A 21362-nucleotide genomic window follows, 5' to 3' on the forward strand; every position below is an offset into this window, starting at 1 on the left:
CTCCCCTTCTCCTTCTATCTCATCACCATCAATCAGTTCCAACTCATGTTGCCTCCCAGCAGGTTCCTCAGGCTGTGAATCTCAATGGGCAACACTGACATTTCTCCTTCAGAGCTGCTGGTGGATTTGAACTACCAAAGTCATTGGATTAGCAGCTCAATTGACTGCAGACCATGCCGCCAGTCTGTTTCTTGATGGCAAATATTTTCCAAACACCTACTACAAAACTAGCACAAATCATAAGGAGGATTTCAATGAATAACTTTTAAGATCCCTTTTAGTTCGACAAGTATTTGATTCTATGACTTAAATGGAAAATACTAGGACTTTCAGGTGATATTTTCATTTAGTATTGGTGGAGATAGAAGTAACAAACATACTACAGCGCAAGGAACAAATGCCTGTGAGTGTCCTCGCAGCTAAGCGGGGGAAAGACAAGACATACTTTCTTTGGAAGAAAGCATTCAAGGTGTGGAACTGCTACACTGAAGGGAAAGTGAAGAAGAGAAGGGCCCAGGTGGCAGCGGAGAGAAGTTGGTGGGAAACACGGGGCTCAAAACACATGGACAAGGCTGGCAGAGGCTGGGGAGCAGGGGCTGCCCATTCTCACACTCCCATGACTGTATTTCTTGGGCTTTGCATCCATTATGGGTTCCTGGGTCCTGAATTCTCTCAGTCCTACGGCTTTATTTGTTCAGAATAAAGTAGCTGCACATAGGTCAGAACCTGAAGGTAAAACCACAAGTAGGACCAGGATGGAGAGAGGGGTGGGAGGGCAGTAGGAGTGAGTCCAAGAGAGAAGAAGATTTCAAAAAGAAGAGCAGCAACAAGACAGAAACGAGCACAGAGCACCTAGTTCAATGGCCCTATATTCATTTTAGGCAAAGATTCTAGGAATTTGGCCAAGGGCTTGGGCTACCAGTACCCCTACAACATGAATTTAGTTCTGACATGATGTTGTTGTGGACCTTTGAGTTAGAAACAACCCTTAGTGGATCCTCCAACTGGTGGATTTGAATCGCATACCTTTGAGTTGGTAGCACAATTCATTACCGCTAAGCCACCAGAACATACCATGACCACCAAGAAAACAGATAGGTCCATCTTGGAGAGCATGAAATAAGTTCCTCCTTGGAGGCTAGGATTTTGAGGTTCCAGCTCATATACACGTGGGTGTGTGGCCAGGAGGGACTCATCCTTGAAGAAGGACATTATGCTTAGAAGGGTGGAGGGACAGCACAGGAGAGGAAGGCCCTGGATGAGATGAATTGGCACAGCAACTGGGGCAATTGTGGTAGGTGTGTCAGAGTCAGTGAGACTGGCTCAGGACAGGACAGGCTTCAGAGCTGCTGTACACAGGGTCACTATGAGTCACAGGTGACTCAGCAGCACATAACAACAAGAAAAACAAGTCATCAGAGCTCCCTTTCACTATGGTAGTAATTTTCTCCCATTGTTTTCTCTATCCAACTTTCCTTTCTATTTATCTTGCTATATCAAAAATATAACACAATGTATTTTTATATGGAAAATCAAAAGCCTTAAGCTAACTTTTCATATTCGAATAGTCCTTTCCAATTACCTTTTCTTGGTTTCTCCTTTCAAAGCCTATATTTGAACTGGGATTTTTTTATTCACTTAATGACATACTCTAGACATTTTTATACTTTCTACATCGTACGCCTGCCTTATAGAAGTGGAACAAAATATCATGTGCTAATTAACTAACCCAGTTTCCCAGTTTCAGAGCTCATCCATTCATGAATTCAGACAACAAACACCAGCAGGCTCTCACTCTGTTCCCATCAGGTTTGATGTACATGATAGTACAGTGAGACAGCAGTAAACAAAGGGCAGCTGTTCCTGTCCTCTTCAAAGTGACATTATACTACTACATTGTAAAAAAAATTACCAATTAATTAGATCATGCAAAGTATTCAAAAATGAGGTGTGTCATGGGGAAAATAGAGGGAAGAAACTGGAAGATGATGGAAAGCATATTTATTTAAGTAGAATGGTTCCTGTGGTTCTTACAGAGATGGTGACATCAGAGCAAAGACCCAAAGGAGAGGAGAAGCTAATGGTGAGTGGGCTTGTTTCACTCTTGTTCCCCTGCAACAACAACAGCAGCAGTAATAATAATAATAATAAAAATGAAAATAAAAAAATAATGATGATGATGTTTCAGAGTATAGTTTCATGAATGTGATCCTTCCACATTCCACATCTCTGCTGTGCTTCTGTGCCACTGAATCAGAACCAACTCATAGCTGACCCTCCAACGAGTTCTCAGAGGCAGTAAATCGCACAGGAGGAGATTGTCCAAGTTTCTTCCATGGAGCAGCTGGCAGATTTGAACCACATACCTTTGGGATTGTAGTACAGCTTCTTACCACTGGGACACTAGAGCGCCATACCTCTGTTATTGATGTGTGCCCTCGAGTCAGAAGAGACTCATAGCTGACCCTCCACCAGGTCTTCAGAGGCAGTAAATCACAGGAGGACACTGCCCATTCTATCCCTCAGAGAAGCTAGTGGGTTGGAACGACATACGCCATACATATTAAGATGCACTAGAAGTTTAACAGCTAAGTGAACATCCAGTAATCAAAAACTGGAAAGTCAAAGCTCTTTAGCTATCTGCTCCTGTAAAGGCTGTTGTTGCTGTTTAGTGCCTAGAGCCAACGGCCACTGAAAGCATCCAATCTACAGTAGATCTTGCCAATTCTATGCCAGTCTCACCATCTCTGTCATGCCCGAGCCCACTGCTGTAGTCGTTCTGTCAATTCATCTCATTCTGAGTCTTCCTCGCTTCACTGACCCTCTACTTTCTCAAGGACTGACCCCTCCCGACTCCATGCTCAAAGTATGGCGGTAAACTCTCCTAATCTTTGCTTCTAAGGAGTACTCTCGCTGTATCTCTACCAGGGCACTCTTATTCTCTCGGCAAACACTGGAATATTCAGTAATCTTTACCATTATTACAATTCAATGGCATTGATTCTTCTTTGGTCTTTCTTATTCCTTGTCCAGCCTTCACGTGAGTATGAGGCAATTCAAAATGCCAAGTCTCGAGTCCAGCACTTCTTGGTCTTCAAATTGATCTCCATGGCTCTTTAGCACTTTAGAGAAGTCCTTGACAGCAAATTTGCCCAGTGCAATGTGCCTTGATTTCTTGACTGCTGCTGTGTTATGTGCTTATTACAGATCTAGATGACATGAAATTCCTAACAATTACTGATTAAAGCTTTGGAATCCTACAGGGCAGCTCTACTTTTCACATGGCATCCTTGTGAGTTGAGAATCAACTTAATGGCTAGCAAGATTCACAGTATTATTCCCAATGGGCAAGGTATATTACTGGCTTAATAACATTTTTGGATATGTTCCTTCTGAGACACTGAAATGGAAAGCAGAACTTTCTTATAGTAGGCTAGAATTAGGACAGCACTTGTCTGTCAGTTTGCTGTACTTGTCCGTTGCTGTGATGCTGAAAGTTTTGCCACCGTTGTGTCAAATGCTGAGGGGTCACCCATGTTAGATAGGTTTTAGTGGAGCTCCCAGATATTGAGACAGACTAGAAAGGAGGACTGGTCATCCATTTGAGAAATAACAGGCCTGTGAAAACCTTATGACCAAGAGAGAAACACAACTTGATATACTAGGTTAGTATACTGAATTACTGCATTTTGTTGCTTTTATTATTGGAGTAGTCAGCTCTTGTTAGATAGTATATGACTCTGTATCTTATCTGTAATCTTACTAAACACACTGAGATTTTATCATTTCCATTTTATACAACACTGAGACATGAAGAAGCATAGCACTTCATCCAAAATCTTACAAGTAGGATTTCAACTTAAATTTGTCTAACATTAAAATCTATACAACTAATCTAGAAACTGTTTGATGATTATATGGTTTTTTTAAAAAACTCCAACATCTGGATAATCATCCTAGATATATGTTGTTTCTGTTTAGATTATAGTTCTTTAATGTTTTCTCTGTGAGATTTAAATTAAATAACTTAATATCTCTAAATTTTATTTCCTGTCTAATATAAAATTCATTAGGATTAAACCAGATAATTTGTGCAAATAATTTAACAAGAAAAGAACGGAATAAATACTTGCTATTAAAAAAAACATCCATTTTCCCAGCAAATTCAGCGTAGTCTATATTTCAGATTCATAATCATTACCTATTTTCTCCTGCTTTATAAAAGCAGAGTTTTGGAGAGAGTTGTTAGCTCTGATTAGCAAAGTTCTGGCTTAATCAGATTTCTTCTAAATTTGTCTGCTGGCTTCATGTGTTGGGTAGTGGGTGGCCAAAGAACAAGATGACCTTGAAAGCTCCTTTTAAATCTAAGATTTCTCTCATTCTGGGAAATCCAGTGTATTTGATAAACACACAAATGTTTCTTCTACATAGGCTATAACATTTTAGAAACGTTACACACAGAAAATTAGTTTCTATTCTTTTTTTCCAGCCTACACAATCATTCTGAGATGCTCATTTAGAACTATTTCAACCTCTCCTTTTCCTTTATGAGTAAGATGAAATAATCTGTTTAAAATCCAGCAATAGTCTACACCTGCTTGTCACAGCAAGGTGACCAACCAACTCATCATCACCACATACACACAGACTCAGTGATACGGTAAGACAGAGGCGAACAGTCTCATGGAGTTTCTGGGGCTGTGTGTAAAGCTTGACAGATCCTGATGTGCACATCTTTCTCATCTGGACTGCTGACCTTCTGGTTAACAGCTGAGGGTTTAACCACTGTCCCACCAGGGCTCCTTCACAACAAGGCAATGGGCCCAGTATCTCCTTCTGACTTCTTAACTTGCAAAACCTTGGCTGATTAAAAAAATACCAATTCCTTGAATCCTTTATTACAGAAAGAGCTTCAGTCCACTTCAAACCTGAAGACTGTGGATAGTGGGCAAGAGCTTTTTGAGCTGGTGAACTTTTTCCAGATAGCAATGCCCTGATTTGCTGGCCAATGTCAACAGGGTTTAAGGCTTGTGTGTCATTAGAACCAGGGCTTCCTCAAAGTATAGTGCCCATGTATCATCTGGGGTGACTTATTAAATGCAGCCCTCTGGATTTCCTATCAGATTGCATGAATAGCTAGAGGAAGGTCCAGAAATATATCCTTTAACTGGTGATTTTGAGGAAGGTGGAGAAACAGTATGTCCCCATTCCAGAAAGCACCCTTTCAAAGGAACTATAATATGGCAAGGTCTTACCAACTTTTAGAAGTAGATTGCTTGACTTCTCTTTCTAGTCTGTCTTCATGCGGAAGCTCCCCTGAAACCTGCACCACGCAGAACTCACTGGTGGCAGAAATAAATGTAACAAAGCTTCCAACAACACAGCAACTTGTATGCTGCCATAAAATGACATACTGCGGAGTAATGATTAAATAGATGAAATCTTTTACAAAACAAATTAACTGCAACATAGTTTTGTTTAGAGTAGGCACATCATTTATGTTTGTTGAGTGAATGAATGTTCTGTATTCTTTTTGCTTTAGAAATTCTTAAAAAGGATAGTCTGAAAGTTCCCAAAGAATGGACAACTATCAAAAGCTTCTAAAGTTGAGTGAAGAAAGTAGTTCCTCTTTCCCCTTTTCTGCTGTTCTTTAGACACCCCCCAGCATAAATTCAAATCATGTTACTACCTCAAAGAGCAATCTGGATTTGCCACTGTAACCCGTCTACCTCCTGAAGAGGCCGATGATTAGACTCTGGCTCCAAAGTAAATAAGCAGGCTTTTTAGATGCAAAATTATTTTTCTTTCTGGCTAAAGAGGTTTATCTAATAATATTCTTTCCTTCTTGGCAGGGAGATTAACACACCCGCAAAGGTGCCACTTTTGGCCCTTAGCCACTAGTAGGCTTCATACTGCATCTGTAAAGTAACAGTGGCCACTATCAGAACTACACCATTCTCTCCAAAGCTTAGGAGTAAATGCACCTATTGCATAAATATTGAAAATACAGCTTCATGAAATAAAGGGAATTCAAGTAAATTATATATTGAAAGCATGTCTGGAAAACTGAATTCCAAGTCACGACTCTTGAGGATGTGATACTATTGTTGAAACTATAGTTGGAACTGATCCATAGCTGACCCTCTAGAGGGTTTAATTGCAATTAATTGCAAGGGAGGAGATTACCCAACCTTCACCCACAGAGCAGATGGCAGCCTCGAACTGCACGCCTTTGGAATTTCAGTGCAGCTTCTCACCACTAGGCCACCAGAGCCAGACAAACAAGTGGAACAAGAAGCCCTCCCGGTAATTCTGGACACGTGGTCATTCACTGCAGTAATATTCTAGAAAAACGGTGCTGGGAAAAAAACCAAAACAAAACCCCAAACCTTTTCCCTGTGGCTTAATGGTTAAGGAGTTGCACTGTCAACTCAAAGGCAGGTGATTTGAAGTCGCCAACTGCTCCGAAGGAGAAGGATGGACATTCTCCTCCGCTGCAGTTTAAAACCTCTGAAAACCCACTGCAGGGTCTGCTCTGACTGGTTCTGACTTGAAGGCAACGGAAGTGGGTCAAGTGAATTATATCATGAGCTTTTTAACTTAATGACTAAAGAAGAAAACAAGTTTGGAGTGTTTATTTTTTCACAACTTAAACTCAATACTGAGTTAGACCAGATAAATATAAAGTAGGACTCTTTTATAAACCATGTATCATCTTATTTAATACAGTTTGAGTTTTGTTGGTTTGTTTGGTTTTTTTTTAAATTGTACTTAGTAATTTTGTTGCTAGCTGTCACAGAGTCAAGTACAACCCCTAGTGACCCTATGAACTAAATCTCATCGTATCCTGTGCCATCCTCACCATCTCTGACACACTCAGGTACACTGAGGCACTCACTGCATCTTGCTGAGGGTCTTCCTCTGTTCCACTGACCCTTCCCCTTTTCAAGCATGATGCCCCTCTTCAAAGAATAATCTCCCCGAGCAACAAGCCCAAGGTATGAGATGAAGCTTCACCATCTTTACCTGCAAAGAGCACGCTGGATCCACTTTTCTCATGACAAATAGCTGCTTGTTCTTTTGCCATTCTTTGGAATATTCAGTGCTCCTCTCTAACATTCTTAACTCAGAGGCATCAATTCTTCTCCAGTTATCCTTTTTCACTGTCCAGCTCTCAGAAGCATAGCAAATGACTGAAAATACCATCATGGCATGAATCAGGTGTACCTTAGTCTTCAAACATACATCATTGTTCCTCATTAATTTGGAGAGGTCCTGTTCCCAATGCAATGCATCTCCTGATTTCTAGACTGCTGGTACCAAGGACATTGATATTATCAATCAACTAATCAATCAATCAATCATTAACCAAGGGTACTTCTTATTGTTGTTGTTTTTGTTATGTACCTTTGAGTCAGAACCAACACACTTATTTTATTAAATAGCATGTTGTTGTTGTTGTTGTGTGTCATTGAGTTGCCTGTAACCCACAGTGATCCTATGTACAGCTTGTCTGAAGCCCGCCCTGTCCTGAGCCAGTCTCACTAATTTCAATACACCAACCCTCATTGCCCCAGTCACTCTATCAATCCATCTCACCCAAGGTCTCCCTCTGTGCTGTCTCTCCACCCTTCCAAGCATGCTGTCCTTCTCCAATGACTGGTCTCTCCTGGCCACATGCCCAAAATATGTGAGACGGAGTTTCAAAATCCTAGCTTTCAAAATATACATTCAAAATGGAACAACAGTAGTAAAGACAGTTTGTCCTTTTATACTCCAATTATACATGAAAATTATTTGAAAACTCTTTTCTTGCTATTGTGATTCGTAAAGTAGCCCTAGTTGGCATTTCAATATCTTTGTTGGTGGTAAACTGGGCATAAACGAAAACAGCTAGATTACATTTGCAAAATGGTTCTATTAAAGCTGTTGACTGAACTGTAAAATCAGACTTTCATAAATCACACCTGTGTCGACCTGGGAGCCGGCATTAATGTCCTAGCTAGTCCTTCCAAGCAATTTCTCAAAACATGAATAATGGATGATTCTAAAACACCTTGGCAATATTATGATATAATCACTCTACTCATAATAAGGAATAAAACCTGGCTTATAATTCAATGCAATTCAAATTTTAGGCTCAAACTTCACAGATATACCTTTGCTATTCTTAAATTCCAAGGTCTCTCCACTTGCACACTGTGTTTTACTCCCCTACTCATTGATAAGCAATTCCATTGCCATGCAAAGGCATGCAGTTCACACCAATCAGCGGCTCCGTGGGAGAAAGACAGCCCCTCTCCTCCCGCTCAATTTACTGCCTCTGAAGACCCACTAGAGGGTTGGCCAGGGGTGGGTCCTGACTCGACGGTACACAACAGTGACAGCAACTCAAACATTATTATAGACTTTTTATTGTGGAGAAAGAAGAGATAATTTAAAATTGAAACAGTTTTTTAAATTTTTCGAAACAAAACAAGGAGTTTCTGTGAATAAAAAAATAGAATTCTTCAGTATTGTTCTCTTACACACTTAACTGCTATATTGTGACACATTTAACCATTGTGTTTCAGAGTTTTGTTTCAATTAGTCTTTCCCAAACAGATGGTCTGCTGTGGTTAAGATTTACTGCTTTGCAAACCCAATGGATAGTCACCGTGAATTGACTAAATGGCAATGTTTGGGTTTTTGTCTCCCTGCCCCCTCACCCGCAGATACATTTTGTGATAATGCCAGCAAAAAGAGATGCAGGGGAATGTATCAGGATGAGGAGAAAATGATTGTATCTAAACAGCACTCGGGAGCTCTGGTGCCCTAGAGGTAAGGAACTGCACTGCCATGCTGAAGGCATGTGGTTTGAATCCAACAGGTGCTCTGAGGAAGAAGGATGGGCAATTTCCTGTGCAATTAACTGCCTCTGAATATCCAATGGATGGTCAGCTATGGATCAGTTCTGACTCAATGGTACACCACCGCCACCACCACCACCACCAGCTTAGTCTTGGGAGCTCTGGTGGCATAATTCACAGAGGGGTGGTTCTGCTGTTACCTCAAAGGTAGTACTTCTCCAGTAGATGAAATCTTTCCTGGTTCAAAGACAGGCAATCTCTTGCCATGCAACTATGGTCTCTGGAGGGGCCAGCTCTGAGTTGGCAATAAGGTAGAAAGGCCAAGTAGGAAGAAACAACACATTTTGATACCTTCCTTTTTCTATTAAAATAAGAATTTCCTCAATTAATAAGGCTTTACCTATAAATTTTAAAGCCTGGATTGTATCAATAGCTTACACATTGAGCTACTAATAGAGTTCATCCAAAGCCACTTGGTAGGAGAGACCTGAACACTTATTTCTGGAAAATCAGCTTTGAGACCCAACAGCACACGAGGTGACCAGGTGTCAGAAGCGATTCCGCTCAAGGGGAGCCGGTTTAGTTCACAAATATATCTTTAAAAATGTGTGAAAATAATTAAAAGTGTTTAAGCCCCAACAAGACTTTTCTAAATGAATTAAAGGTCTAATTCTTCAAAACAAAATCAAGATAAGACAAACTGCTTTAATTCACATTAACTTTACCAGGAAAGCATTCTTCAATTTGCTTTCCAACAATTCAGAGATAGAAAGTAGCACTCATCCCCATTTAGTTTATGCATACATGCCAAAAATAACTTCTGAAAGCCTTCTTATTTCTGAGTGATTTTCTGGGCACTCACTATATCCTGCCCATGAGCTATAGAGAACGTGTACAAAGTTCACTGAAAAAAGGCATTTTGGCTAACAGAATGCCTTACTTAGCAAGTCCTAAATCACATACAGAACATAGAAAATTATTTTAACTGTATAAGTGGAAAGAAGGAGAGAGAGAGATTGATTCATCAGCTGCTTGTTTTATTTCAGACAAAATAAATGTCTTTCAGGCAATAAAAAGAGGAGAGATGCAATATAGCTTTCATCATGATTAAAGCCTCCCTTTCTTCCACCAGTATTTTTTTTACAAGGTATAGAAATAAATTCCTTTATTAAAACCTTTTCTCCTTCCAGTTTTACGTGATTTCTAACTAGTCGTTAGTGGCCATTAATCCAACAATAACAAAGCCTAAGCCCCTGGCCAGTAAGTTACTTGGTCCCCACTCATAGCAACCCTTCAAAGGATTTCTCAAACTGGTACCACCAAGAGTTTGTCTGTGGGCAGAGTATCTGGATACCTTAGTCATTTGCTAGGGTAGCTTGGCAATTCAGTTCAAGTGGTCCCGAGACCCCGTTCCCTCTTGAACTACTGTATTGCCCACAATCCTCTGCGCTCTCATCTTGTGTTAAGAGAAACCAAAGCAAGAGCTTAATTTTAATTAGTGTGTTCAGATTCAGGCTTTACAATATTCCTCTGAGGATATTAAGATGAAAACTTGGCTATAGAATTTCTGCTTATGAAGTGTGCATCCTATTTATAGATCCTTTAATTACCATCTCTCCCTATGGGAGGGAGAGGTCCTATCTTATCATGGTAATGTTTGATTTTTTTTAAGTAGTTATAAATGTTAAATATTACACAGCTTACGAGATCCAGAGGAAGACAATGGTCTCCATTTGTTGTATTTATTGTTTTACAGTGTTTGCATACATTCGATTGCTGTATTTGTTTTCTGAAATCCAGCACAAGGATTTTTAGCAGGTAGGTTTAATGCCAACTCGACAGCATTAAACAACAACAACAACAACAGTCTTATTTAAAGATGGAGAAACTAAAATATATAGGGTTTTATATTCTTCAAAATAAAGGACAATGTTCCTTAATGGATAATGGAAATGACCTGACAAAGTATTAAGCATGTGGATTAAAGGAATTTATTGTAGGTTCAAACATCGGAGACAGTATTGTGGTCAACAGTCAATGCCTGCAGGTTTCAGAGCTTTAATGCTGACTCTGTATGAACTTGGGGCACGTCTCTCAATCCTCAAGAGCCTGCTCTTTAAGGCTGTAAAATGAAGCAGAAGCACCTGTCACATCAGACAGAGGGCTCAACATAATACATACAGATCCACCAGCAGTTGGGAAATCAAGAGATGAATTGCATTGGGAAAATCTGCTTTCATGGACCTCTCCAGAGTGCTGAAGAGCAACGACATCAGTTTAGAGGCAAAGGTGCGCCTAATCCAGGCCATGGTCTTCTCAATTACTTGCTATGCTTCAGAGACTGGGACAATGATTAAGGATGACAGAAGAATAATAGATGCCTGTGACTTGTGATGCTGGAGAAGAGTCTTGAACATACCGTGGACTGCCAAGAAAGCAAACTGGTCTGTCTTGGAGAGGGTGAAACCAAGTATCTCCATGGAGGCTAAGATTTTGAAGCTCTGCCTCACTTACTTTGGGCACATGGCCAGGACAGATTGGTTCTTGGAAAAGGACATCATGCTCGGAAGGGTGGACGGACAGCACAAGAGAGAGAGACCCCGGATGAGACGGATTGATACAGTAACTGGGACAATGGGGGTTGTTGTGTAGGAGTTAGTAAGACTGGTTCAGGACAGGGCAGGGTTCAGAGCGGCTGACATAGGGCCACTATACACCACAGGTGACTAAATGACTCATAACATACTATGACAGGTTTGGAAGCAGGAGTGGCATCCACTTCCTAAGCAACCTGCTTTGATAAATGTCAATAGTTGTAGAGGAGCTTCAGGCCTTTTGTTCATAAGGTCGATATGAGTTGTGCTTGACTGGAAGTCAATCAACAACAAAAACAATCAATTTGCTTATTCAGAGCTTGATGTTAGCATAACTGCCAACTGGTAAAGTGGATGCATAAATAACACTCTTATGTGAATAAAAACAAAACTATTCAACCTTGTACTTAATAGATAATAAAGGTTCAACTGAAAAGGGAGAGTTCATTTTATCTGCTCTCATTAAACATTATAAATTGAAAAACTTTAAGAGAATGTCTATTGTCTTTCAAAAGAAGCTGAGAGTTCTCAAAATAGAATTGTATGAGAGGTAACTTTTAAAGATTAAACTGGGTTTTTTAAACTAGGTGCTTGTCAGCTTGTTGCCTAGCAACAAAGTTGCCTTTGATACCTGAGAGGGGCCAAAGGTCATGCTAATACACTTCCTGCCTTCGGGTTAACATATTCTTATTGCCATGGACTTAACACATTTTATTTTTTTAAGTTGCCTAATAATTTTCTTTTTTTGAGCTTTTTTTAAAATTAATTTTAATGAACATTTACAGAGATTTTAGATTTCCATTCATTCATTGTCGCACTTTTCTCCCTGCCCAACCCTCCCCCCACCCCAAATTTGTTCTTCTCTTTGAAAAATAATAGAAAAATTCCTTCACTGGTATACAATCCCCGCACACCCACACCCACCCCGCCCCAAATAATTTTATTTTAACATGTTGTTGTTGATTGTGTAGCCTCTCATACAGGGTTAGCCTGATTTAAGCCATGGCATATACGGTACTATATCTAACATAATTTAATGACTGAACTACCTTCTCTGAAAGAGCTCTGGTGGCCTCATGGTAAGGAGCTGTATTACCAACTGAAAGGCACACAGTTTGAATCTCCTCCCATGGCATTTACCAGCTCTGACAACCTGCTAGAGGGTCAGGTATGAGCCAATTGAGACACCATGGTGTGGTATGACGCAACCACCACCACCACCTATCTCAAAAGTCAACAGGATTTGCCAGTTCGTCGGATCATTTTTACTACTTCATATTCCCTTACAGCAGATACACTGATAATGGACAAATTAAAATTTTCTACTTACTCTGAGCTTATAAAGGATCTAAGATTTTAAATTAAGATTAAAGGATCCACATCTTAAAGAATTCGAGCTGGTTTTACACTTTACAATATCCTATTCCCAAACCAAGCTCATTGCCATTGAGTCAATTCCACGTCGCAACAATCCTGTGAGACAGACCAGAACTGCCTTCCCAGGATCTCTAAGGCTGGAATGTGTAAGGGAGGTGGATGCCTAATCTGTTCTTTTGAACTGCTCTTCCTACAAACCCACCCACGGGGGCTCCTGAAGAACTTGTCACACACTGGCTGGGATTGCTGAGCACTAGGGCGGGTGTTGATTTGCTAAAGGAAGTGAGGCAAAGTGATAAGGCCTCCTATTTAAAACCCTTTTTGGTAGGCAGCATGGCACTGGAGACCAGTTTGAAAGTCATCTACAGGAGCTGGTCCTACAGAAGCTGTTGCCTGGGATTGGTGAGCAGTCGATGGAATGCTGATCACTAAGGGAAGTGAGGCGAAGTGATAAGTTCTCCTATTTAAAAACTCATTACTGTTTAACAACCATAACAACGACCACAAAGAGCCATGTTGGCCTAGTGGACAGAAAGTTATGCTACCAAGCCCAAGGTGGGGGTGATTTTAATCTGTGGCCTTCAGGCCTGGTTTTAATTGATTTTTTTCCCTTATCACACATTCTTCTAAGTGGTATAGCACTGGTCTGTGCACTGCTGTACAGAGGTAACTTGTGGTTGCTGTGATGCTAAACACTGTGACACTGATGTGCCAAATGTGATAATGTTTACCCCGGGTGGACAGTGTTTGGTGGAGCTTCCTGATTAAAACAAGCTTGGAAGCAGGAGTGGCATCCACTTTTAAAATGGCTTGCTCTGGAAACCCTATGAACAGTGCTCAGGTCTTTCCTTCCTAAGGTCACGATGAGTCATCTACAACACGATGGCACTTAAAAACAACAACAACAACAACAACAATAACAACATATAAATAACATAAAAAAAAAGGTCCCGAGGAAGTTGTAGGGGAGTCCAAGTTGGTTTTCTACTATATTAGGAGATTTAAAGGACTACCATTTTTCTCTATCATAAGTGAGACATTCCTGGAAAACCCAGTCTAAGAAGACACTGGTCATAATTGCAGTTCCGTAGTATGAGAGTTGTTTACTGAGCATGTCATTGTGATCCTTGTCAAGACTCAAATACTGGCCATAAGCCCTCAGTGCAGAGGGAGCGGTAAACCAGTTTGTTTCTTGACTTTTTTAAAGACAGTTCCTCATCTCTAAGCTCCAATAAATCATCTAGGAAGCTGCATGCTAACATAGCTTCGATTTTTACCTTTCCTGAGAGGATCTAAAAAGAAGAACTTCCTAACAGCAGTACGAACATAGAAAGAATAAAAGGATTTTTCCAGCCCATCTAATTGTGGCAAAAGAGGGATAAGTTCCAATATGTAATTTTCTAAATCAGATTCTCGAAGGTACCCTTGTCCAGTAACATCATATAAACTGAGTCCTTCTCTTGTTTGGTGAAGCCAAACTTTTCTCATGACATTATTAAAAAACTGCATGATAGAAATTCTTCCATAGGAATCTGTATCAAGGAGTTCAGCAAAGACTTTTGCTGTAAAGAATTGCCTACACTGTGGTCCAACTCTGCAACCAACGTTCAAGAAACTTTCATAATTTATCATTGCTTCCTCTCCAACCATAGGCGGTGTCTGGTGTTTGTCCAGCGAGAACCATAAATTCTGTAGTTTTTCATTATCTACTAGTTCTCTGCTTTTCCTCTACAGACAGGCAGCTCTGGATTCTTCTTTTAATTTCTGGAGTAAGACTTCACCTTCAGCTGGCAGCCTATAATAAAACCGGGGTACAGTCTTATAGAATTCATGTGTGTTTCTTCTGCCTCCTTTCCATTCTGAGTAGAATTTGGTAAATAAATCCATTTCTTCATCTTTTAATTCTTCCCCCCCTTTTTTTATTATTAATTTTAGTGAAAGTTTAGAGACTTTGGATTTCCATTCATTCACTGTTGCACTTTTCTCCCTGCCCACCCTTCCCTTCCAGTTCGTTCTTCTCTTTGAAAAGTAAAAGAAAAATTCTTTCATTGTTACACCTCCCCCCAAGTCCACTCCACTATGCAGCCTTTGTTCTGGACTCTTGTCATGACAATAATACCTAAACACATATCCCTTTGAATTCTTGCTCAGTTTTTTTTTTTTGGACAGGAGTCAGGCATCGATATCCACGGGTGAAGAATTTCTTTCCAATCCATGCTGCCTCCTATGCTGCTGAGTTGACACACTCTTACTGCCACGGGGTCAGAAGCAAAAGCTGGCTGAGCTTCCAGCGGGTTTTCAGATGTCCTCAGTCATGCCGGAGGAGACGACCCATCTTTCTCCCCCAGAGCAGCTGGTGAATTCGAACCACCTGCTTTTGAGTTGGCAGTCCAGCTCCTCCTTACCACTGAGCAATCTGAGCTCCCTAAAAGTTCACCAAGTACATAAAGGAAACGTGTTTCTATAACCAATAAAATTCAGTGAATTCATTTCAGCACTGACTTAATCTGCTTTCAAATATCCAGTCAATGTTTCCCTAATCATGGTCCACTGGTAAACACGCAGCAGTCACCTGGAAACGCACTACCGCGGGGTTGCCAGGGCAAATGGCAAGGGGATTGTGGCTTCTGAGGGCTTGCTCCAGTAAAGCACTTCATTGGATTGGCATTTAGCACTGTGTCTGAGAGCCAAAGGGCTCCAAAGGCCATCAGGGGGCGTTGGTCCAGACCTGTCTGTTCTGCCTCTCAATCACTGAAGGAATGTGTTTGTTTCCTTGACATTAAAACGTGATAATGATAATGAAGAAAGAGGAAACTCAGAAGCAAGTGCTCATTTATTGCCTGTGAAAGGTGTGGAAGGGAAGCACAGTAAAAGTTAGCTAAGCTACAATGCCACACGGAGCTCAAAGACTGGGCCTCTCTGATCATTCAACCTTCTCTGAAAGAAAAGATGGGAAGTCTCCTCCTGGGTCCTTTACAGCCTCAGAGTTGGAACTGAATCATGCTGATCTTTCAATGGGATTTTTGAAAGACTGTAAATGGGATGGGAGATGATTGTTCATCTTTCTCCCTTGGGGGTACTGGTGGGTTTCAGTTGCTAGAGAGGCACTGTGTTTAGGGTGGCAGGACATCTCCTGTGGGCTGTACCACCATATCTCCCTCAGGATGGTGCTGGACTGGGAGACCTCGAATCTTCTATGCCTAGGTTGTCACCAGTTGGAGTTCACTTGAAAGCAGCTAATGATGAAGAAAAAGAAAACAACAAAAAAACCCCCAGCAACAACAAGAAACCCTAGAAACAATGTTAAAGGGCTAGAAAATATCCTAAAATAAATTTAACAAAGTTAAAAATATTTATGAATAAGGTGCAGTTTTCCTTCAAGGAATACACAAGAAATCCCAGTTCAGAGTTCAATATTATAAATATTGCAAAATTTTTCCCAAGTTAGCACAGTCACTTTCTGCAGGACTTTTAATGGGCTTAATTGAAATAATTTTTATATTAGTAATGGGGATAGTAAACCAGTATTTCTTTTTAAAGAAACAGAAATGTCTTACTTGATAATAATAATTCCGCTAAACACACTCTCCAAAAATGAAATGAAACACACTTTCAGCCACTAGGCTGAGTCCAACGTATGGTGATTCTAGCACACGGGAGACTAGCACATAGTGTTTTATGGGCTTGAAATCTTTATGGGAGAAGATTGTGTTATATTTCTCCTACAGAGTAGTCTGTGGGCTTAAACCCTGGAACATTGGGTTATCAGTGAAATGCTTTAAACATCATATTATCAAACTTGCTTTTAGGGGAATTAGCAATCAAAAGATCGAAAGATGTGTTACCTTGGGAAAATCTGCTGTCAAGGGCCTCTCCAAAATGCTAAGGATAAAGACTAAGGTCCACCTGATACAAGCCATGGTTTTTTTTTTCAATCATTTGCTATGCATTTGAAAGTTGCACAATGAAAAAAGATAAAAGAAGAAGAATCAATAACTTTGACTTGTGCTGGAGAAAGAGTACTGAATATCCCGTAGATTACCAAGTGAACAAACAAGTATGTTCTGGACATTTAAGTGGAATCGTGGTGTTCCTTATAGGTAATGATTGTGAAGCATCATTTCACATACTTTGGACATGTTGTTGTTGTCTGTGTTAAGTGCTGTTGAGTTGAGCACAACCCATTGCAAACCTATGAACAACAGAACTGACCCCTGTCCTATCCTGTGCCATCCTCACACCTTCCAACACATTAGAGCCCATTGCAGAATTAACTGTGTCAATCAATCTGGTCCAACGTCTTCCCCTCCGTCAATGACCCTCTGCCTTTCTGAGCATCACATCCCTCTCCAAGGAATAGCCTCTTCTGGCAACATGTCTAAAGTATGTTAGGCAATGCTTTATTATCTTTGCCTCGAAAGAGCATGCTGGCTACACTTTGCCCAAGACAGATCAGTTGGTTCTTTTGTCAGTCCCTGGAATGTTCAGTGCTCTTCTCCAACACTACAGCTCAAAGGCATCAATGCTCTATCATCCTAACTCATTATCCAGCTCTCAGATGCAGAGCAAATGTTCAGAAAGACCACAGCCTGAATCAGAAGTACCTTAGTCCTCAAACTGACATCATTACCTCTCAATAATTTGGAGAGGCCCCTAACTGCAGACTTTCCCAGTACCATACGTCTCCTGATTTCCTGACTGCTGTTACAAAGGGTGTTGACTGTGGATCCAAATAAGAAGTTGCTGACATTTTTATTCTTTTATTTATTATGATGTTGCCTATTGGTCCAGTGGTAAGAACTCTTGTTTCCTTGATGTTGAGATGCAATCCATATTGGAGGCTGTATTCTTTGGTCTTCTGCAACAAGTGCTTCAAGTCCTCCTTACTTTCAGCAAGCATATTATCTTGCTATCTATTGTTATATATTGCGGTATATTGCTATCTGCAAAGCACAGGTTACTGATGAGTCTTCCTCCAATCTTGATGCTGTATTCTTCTTCAGAGTCCAGTTTCTTGAATAATTCACTCAGCATAAAGACTGAATAGGTACGGAGAGAGAATTCACCCCTGACACACTCTCTTCTTAATTTTACACCATGTAGTATTCCTTTACTATGTTCATACAACAACCTCTTGGCCTTGGTATAGTTTTGCATGAGCACAGTTAAGTGCTCTAGGATCCCTATTCCTCTCAATGTTAGCCGTGACATGTTATGATTCACATAGTCAAAGGCCTTTACAGTGTCAATAAAGCACAAATAGACATTCTTCCGGTATTCTTAACTTTTAGCCAGGAACCATCCAATATCAGCAATGATATCCCTGGTGCCATGGCCTCCTCTAAATACTGCTTGAATTTATAGCAGTTCCCTACCTATGTACTGTTACAGCAGTTTCTGAATAATCTTCAGCAGTATTTTGCTTGCAAGTGATATTAATTGTATTATTCAAAAGTTTCCACATTGTGTTGGATCACCTTTCTTGGGAATAGGAACAAATATGAACCTCTTCCAATTCATTGGCCAGACAGCTGTCCTCCAAATTCCTGGCATAGACTGGTGAGTGCATACAGGGCTTAATCTGTTAATTGAAACAAGTCTCAATAAGTAGCCCATTGACACCTGGGCCTTATTTTTTACTAGTGCCTGCAATACCGCTTCCACTTCCTCTGTCATTACCACGGGATCCTGTTTATATGGTACTTACTGAAATTTCTCAGTGTCAGTGCAATGACTCTGTGTATTCCCTCCATCTTCTTTTGATGCCTCCTGGGTCATTCAATATATTACCCGAAACATCTTTCAATATTGCGACTTGAATTTGTTTTTCAGCTTGAGAAGTGCAGAGTGAGCTCTGCCCTTTTTATTCTTCCATTGTAGCTATATGCACATCCTAATGTAACATCTGCTTGTCTTCTGCTCTGTTGGCAAGTTTCCTTTGTTCTGGCTTCTCAATTCTCTAGTGCAATTTTCAGAGTCTCTCTGACATCCATTTCTGTTTTCTTTTCCCTCTCTTTTGCTTTTGTAATGATCTTTTTATTTTTTCACGGATGATATCATTGATATCATTCCACAACTGAATAATACAACAATTATGATTAAAAATAAAACAGGGAGTTCTGACTGTATACTACTACACTGTGTATACTAGTAAGACTAACTCACACTAATACAAATCAAATGTATTTAAGAGATGAGAGTTTGCTATTGAATGCAGTTTTATTTTTAATATTTTTTCTCGATTTTCATATAATAATACCTTGACAGTATGTTTCATTCACTTAAATTGTGTTTTCAACAATCTTCATTTACTCTAACTCAGCCACAACATTTTCTCAGAATTAAAGACTCCATTATTTTCAATTTGACGTGCGTTGGGTTAACTTTTATCACTGTGTACAGTCTTCATTCCTTCATCTGATAAACAACTGTTAAGTAACAGCTATGGGCTATCATGATGATGGAGACGGTTAGAGACAAACCCCACGTGAACAGTCTGCAGGAGGGAGAAGTATTTTGATGACTCTCATTTGCTGTCATGGATTGTGACCCTCCCCACAAAAATACACATATGTAAAGATACCGTGTGGAAGTTATCTAATGATCCTCATGATCTGAAAAAAATTATTGTAAAAGGAGTAAGGGGAGGATGCAACGTTCTTAATCCAATCACACTTCTGATCTGATATGACGGGGTTTCTCTGGGGTGTGACCCGTAACACCTTTTATCTGACAAGAAATAAAAGGAGAGAAAGGTGAGCAGACAGGGGAAAGCTCAGAGCCACCAGGACAGAAGAGAGAAGGGTGGGTGCATCCTTTGGACTTGGCTTCCTGCTCTGAAATACTCTTAGAATCAAAAGACACAGAGATGAAAAAAAAAGGTCCCTGCAAAGCCAGCATCTTGCATTTGGGCCTGTAGGAGAAGAAAAGGCCTGTCTACTAAAACCATCCACTCTCTTACAGTAGTATCTCTGCTATAGCAGCATTATTAGATAAGTAAGATATATGCAAACTGAATGCAGGTAGAAGCTGTACTAACAGACTGCTGTCAGTACCTTAAAATGTCTACTGGGTCACTACTACTAACCACTTCCATTGTGCTGGAAAAAATACACTACACCTCTTAATATAGACACCATATTTTACATAATTCTCACATAATATGGCCCTTCCTACAGTTAAGGGTCTCTGGCTGCAGAATCTGCGGAGAGTTGCACTGCTAACATAAAAGTGGTTTCTCTCGGGCCGTTCAAACGCACCAAGGGCTCTGCTGGAGAAATACGGAGTCTTCCCTGTGCAATCAGCAGTGTCAGAAACCCCACAGCTCATAGGGTCAGCTAGGAGCCGTTTCCGGTTTGACTTTGATGATAATGAGTTTGAGGTGTTTATGCTTTGTTTTTTGTCTTTTTAGTTCACACAATTTGGTCCAACTGAATCAAAGAATATGAAGTATCTCTATTAATATTTCTCAAGTATTTTGTCAGAGGGGATTTTAATTTAAATAATTGTGAAAAGAGCATCATTTGCCCAGAGATAAAGCCCAGAAGGCAGGGAAGCATGAGAGAGCAAGATTAATGGATGAGAATTATAGAGTAGAAATAGGAAAAGTATGAAATATAATCAATGTATAGAAATCAGATAATAAACATATCCTTAGAAGGAAAATGGAAGGCATGTATACATGATGAAGGCTGAAAGGCACGACCAGATCATAGCCTGGTCATAGCTGAAATTCCCTGAAGAATAATAGTGACAGAGTGCTCAGAGCTGACGATAGGAAAGCAAGAGCTTCACAAATGAAGGAAGTGAATCTCACGCCCACCTCTTTGACCAGCAGACTTTCAGCTTTGCTTGCAGCATCTTCAGGCACTGTTGAGTACAAGGTCCGGATATCCCAAGACACTGTGGCTGTCTGAGAGGAACAAGGAGAGAAAAAATAAAAATGAAACACTTCCACACAATAGCAAGGAGCAGATAATCAAACTGTGAACACAATAGGAAAGCTATTTTAGATCTTCACTTTTAAGCCTTGCAGATATTTTAACAGAGAAACTTCTATAATTCTTAACATTCCTTTGGCTTTCATATTGTACGAACACTCCTACAATTCCTGTTGTATCAAGACAGTTCATGATATTTAAACTCAGTTCTTGCAGGAAACAACAATAATAACAAAAATGGATATCTACATATTTTTAACTTTGGCGTATCTGCTATATTATTTATTTTGTTGGTAAGGCTAAAATCAACATGAAGAGGAGAAAAAATGTACAAGTCAGCACTATTTTCACACTGTGTTAAAGATGTTTTTGAATAATCAGAGTAATGTTGCCTTTCTTAGAAAGTGGAGGGTCAGCAAGAGAGGTTAAGACCCTCAGTGGGCTGGACTGACACTGTAACAATGGCCTGGGCACAGCTGGGCTGAGACTGTGAGGATGTCCCAGGGCACAGCAGGGTTTTGGTTTGTTGTTTCCAGTTCACTGTAATCAGCTAGACTGCACTTAACAACTGTGTGTGTGTGTGTGTGTGTGTGTGTGTGTGT

The 21362-nt window shown here is 40.2% G+C and overlaps 1 protein-coding gene across 1 annotated transcript in view; it reads right to left on the reverse strand.

Annotated features, from left to right (window-relative positions):
* The window catches only part of DOCK10 (dedicator of cytokinesis 10), a 286066-nt gene that overhangs the window by 154079 nt on the left and 110625 nt on the right, over positions 1-21362 (reverse strand). Inside the window, exon 3 of the mRNA XM_006890320.1 lies at positions 20643-20732. Coding sequence (XP_006890382.1) covers positions 20643-20732 — 90 coding nt within the window. The remainder of the gene's footprint in view (positions 1-20642; positions 20733-21362) is intronic.

The sequence above is a fragment of the Elephantulus edwardii genome, unplaced genomic scaffold (genome assembly GCF_000299155.1).
Source record: "Elephantulus edwardii isolate Elephantulus edwardi_28Jun2011 unplaced genomic scaffold, EleEdw1.0 scaffold00087, whole genome shotgun sequence".
NCBI lineage: Eukaryota > Metazoa > Chordata > Mammalia > Macroscelidea > Macroscelididae > Elephantulus > Elephantulus edwardii.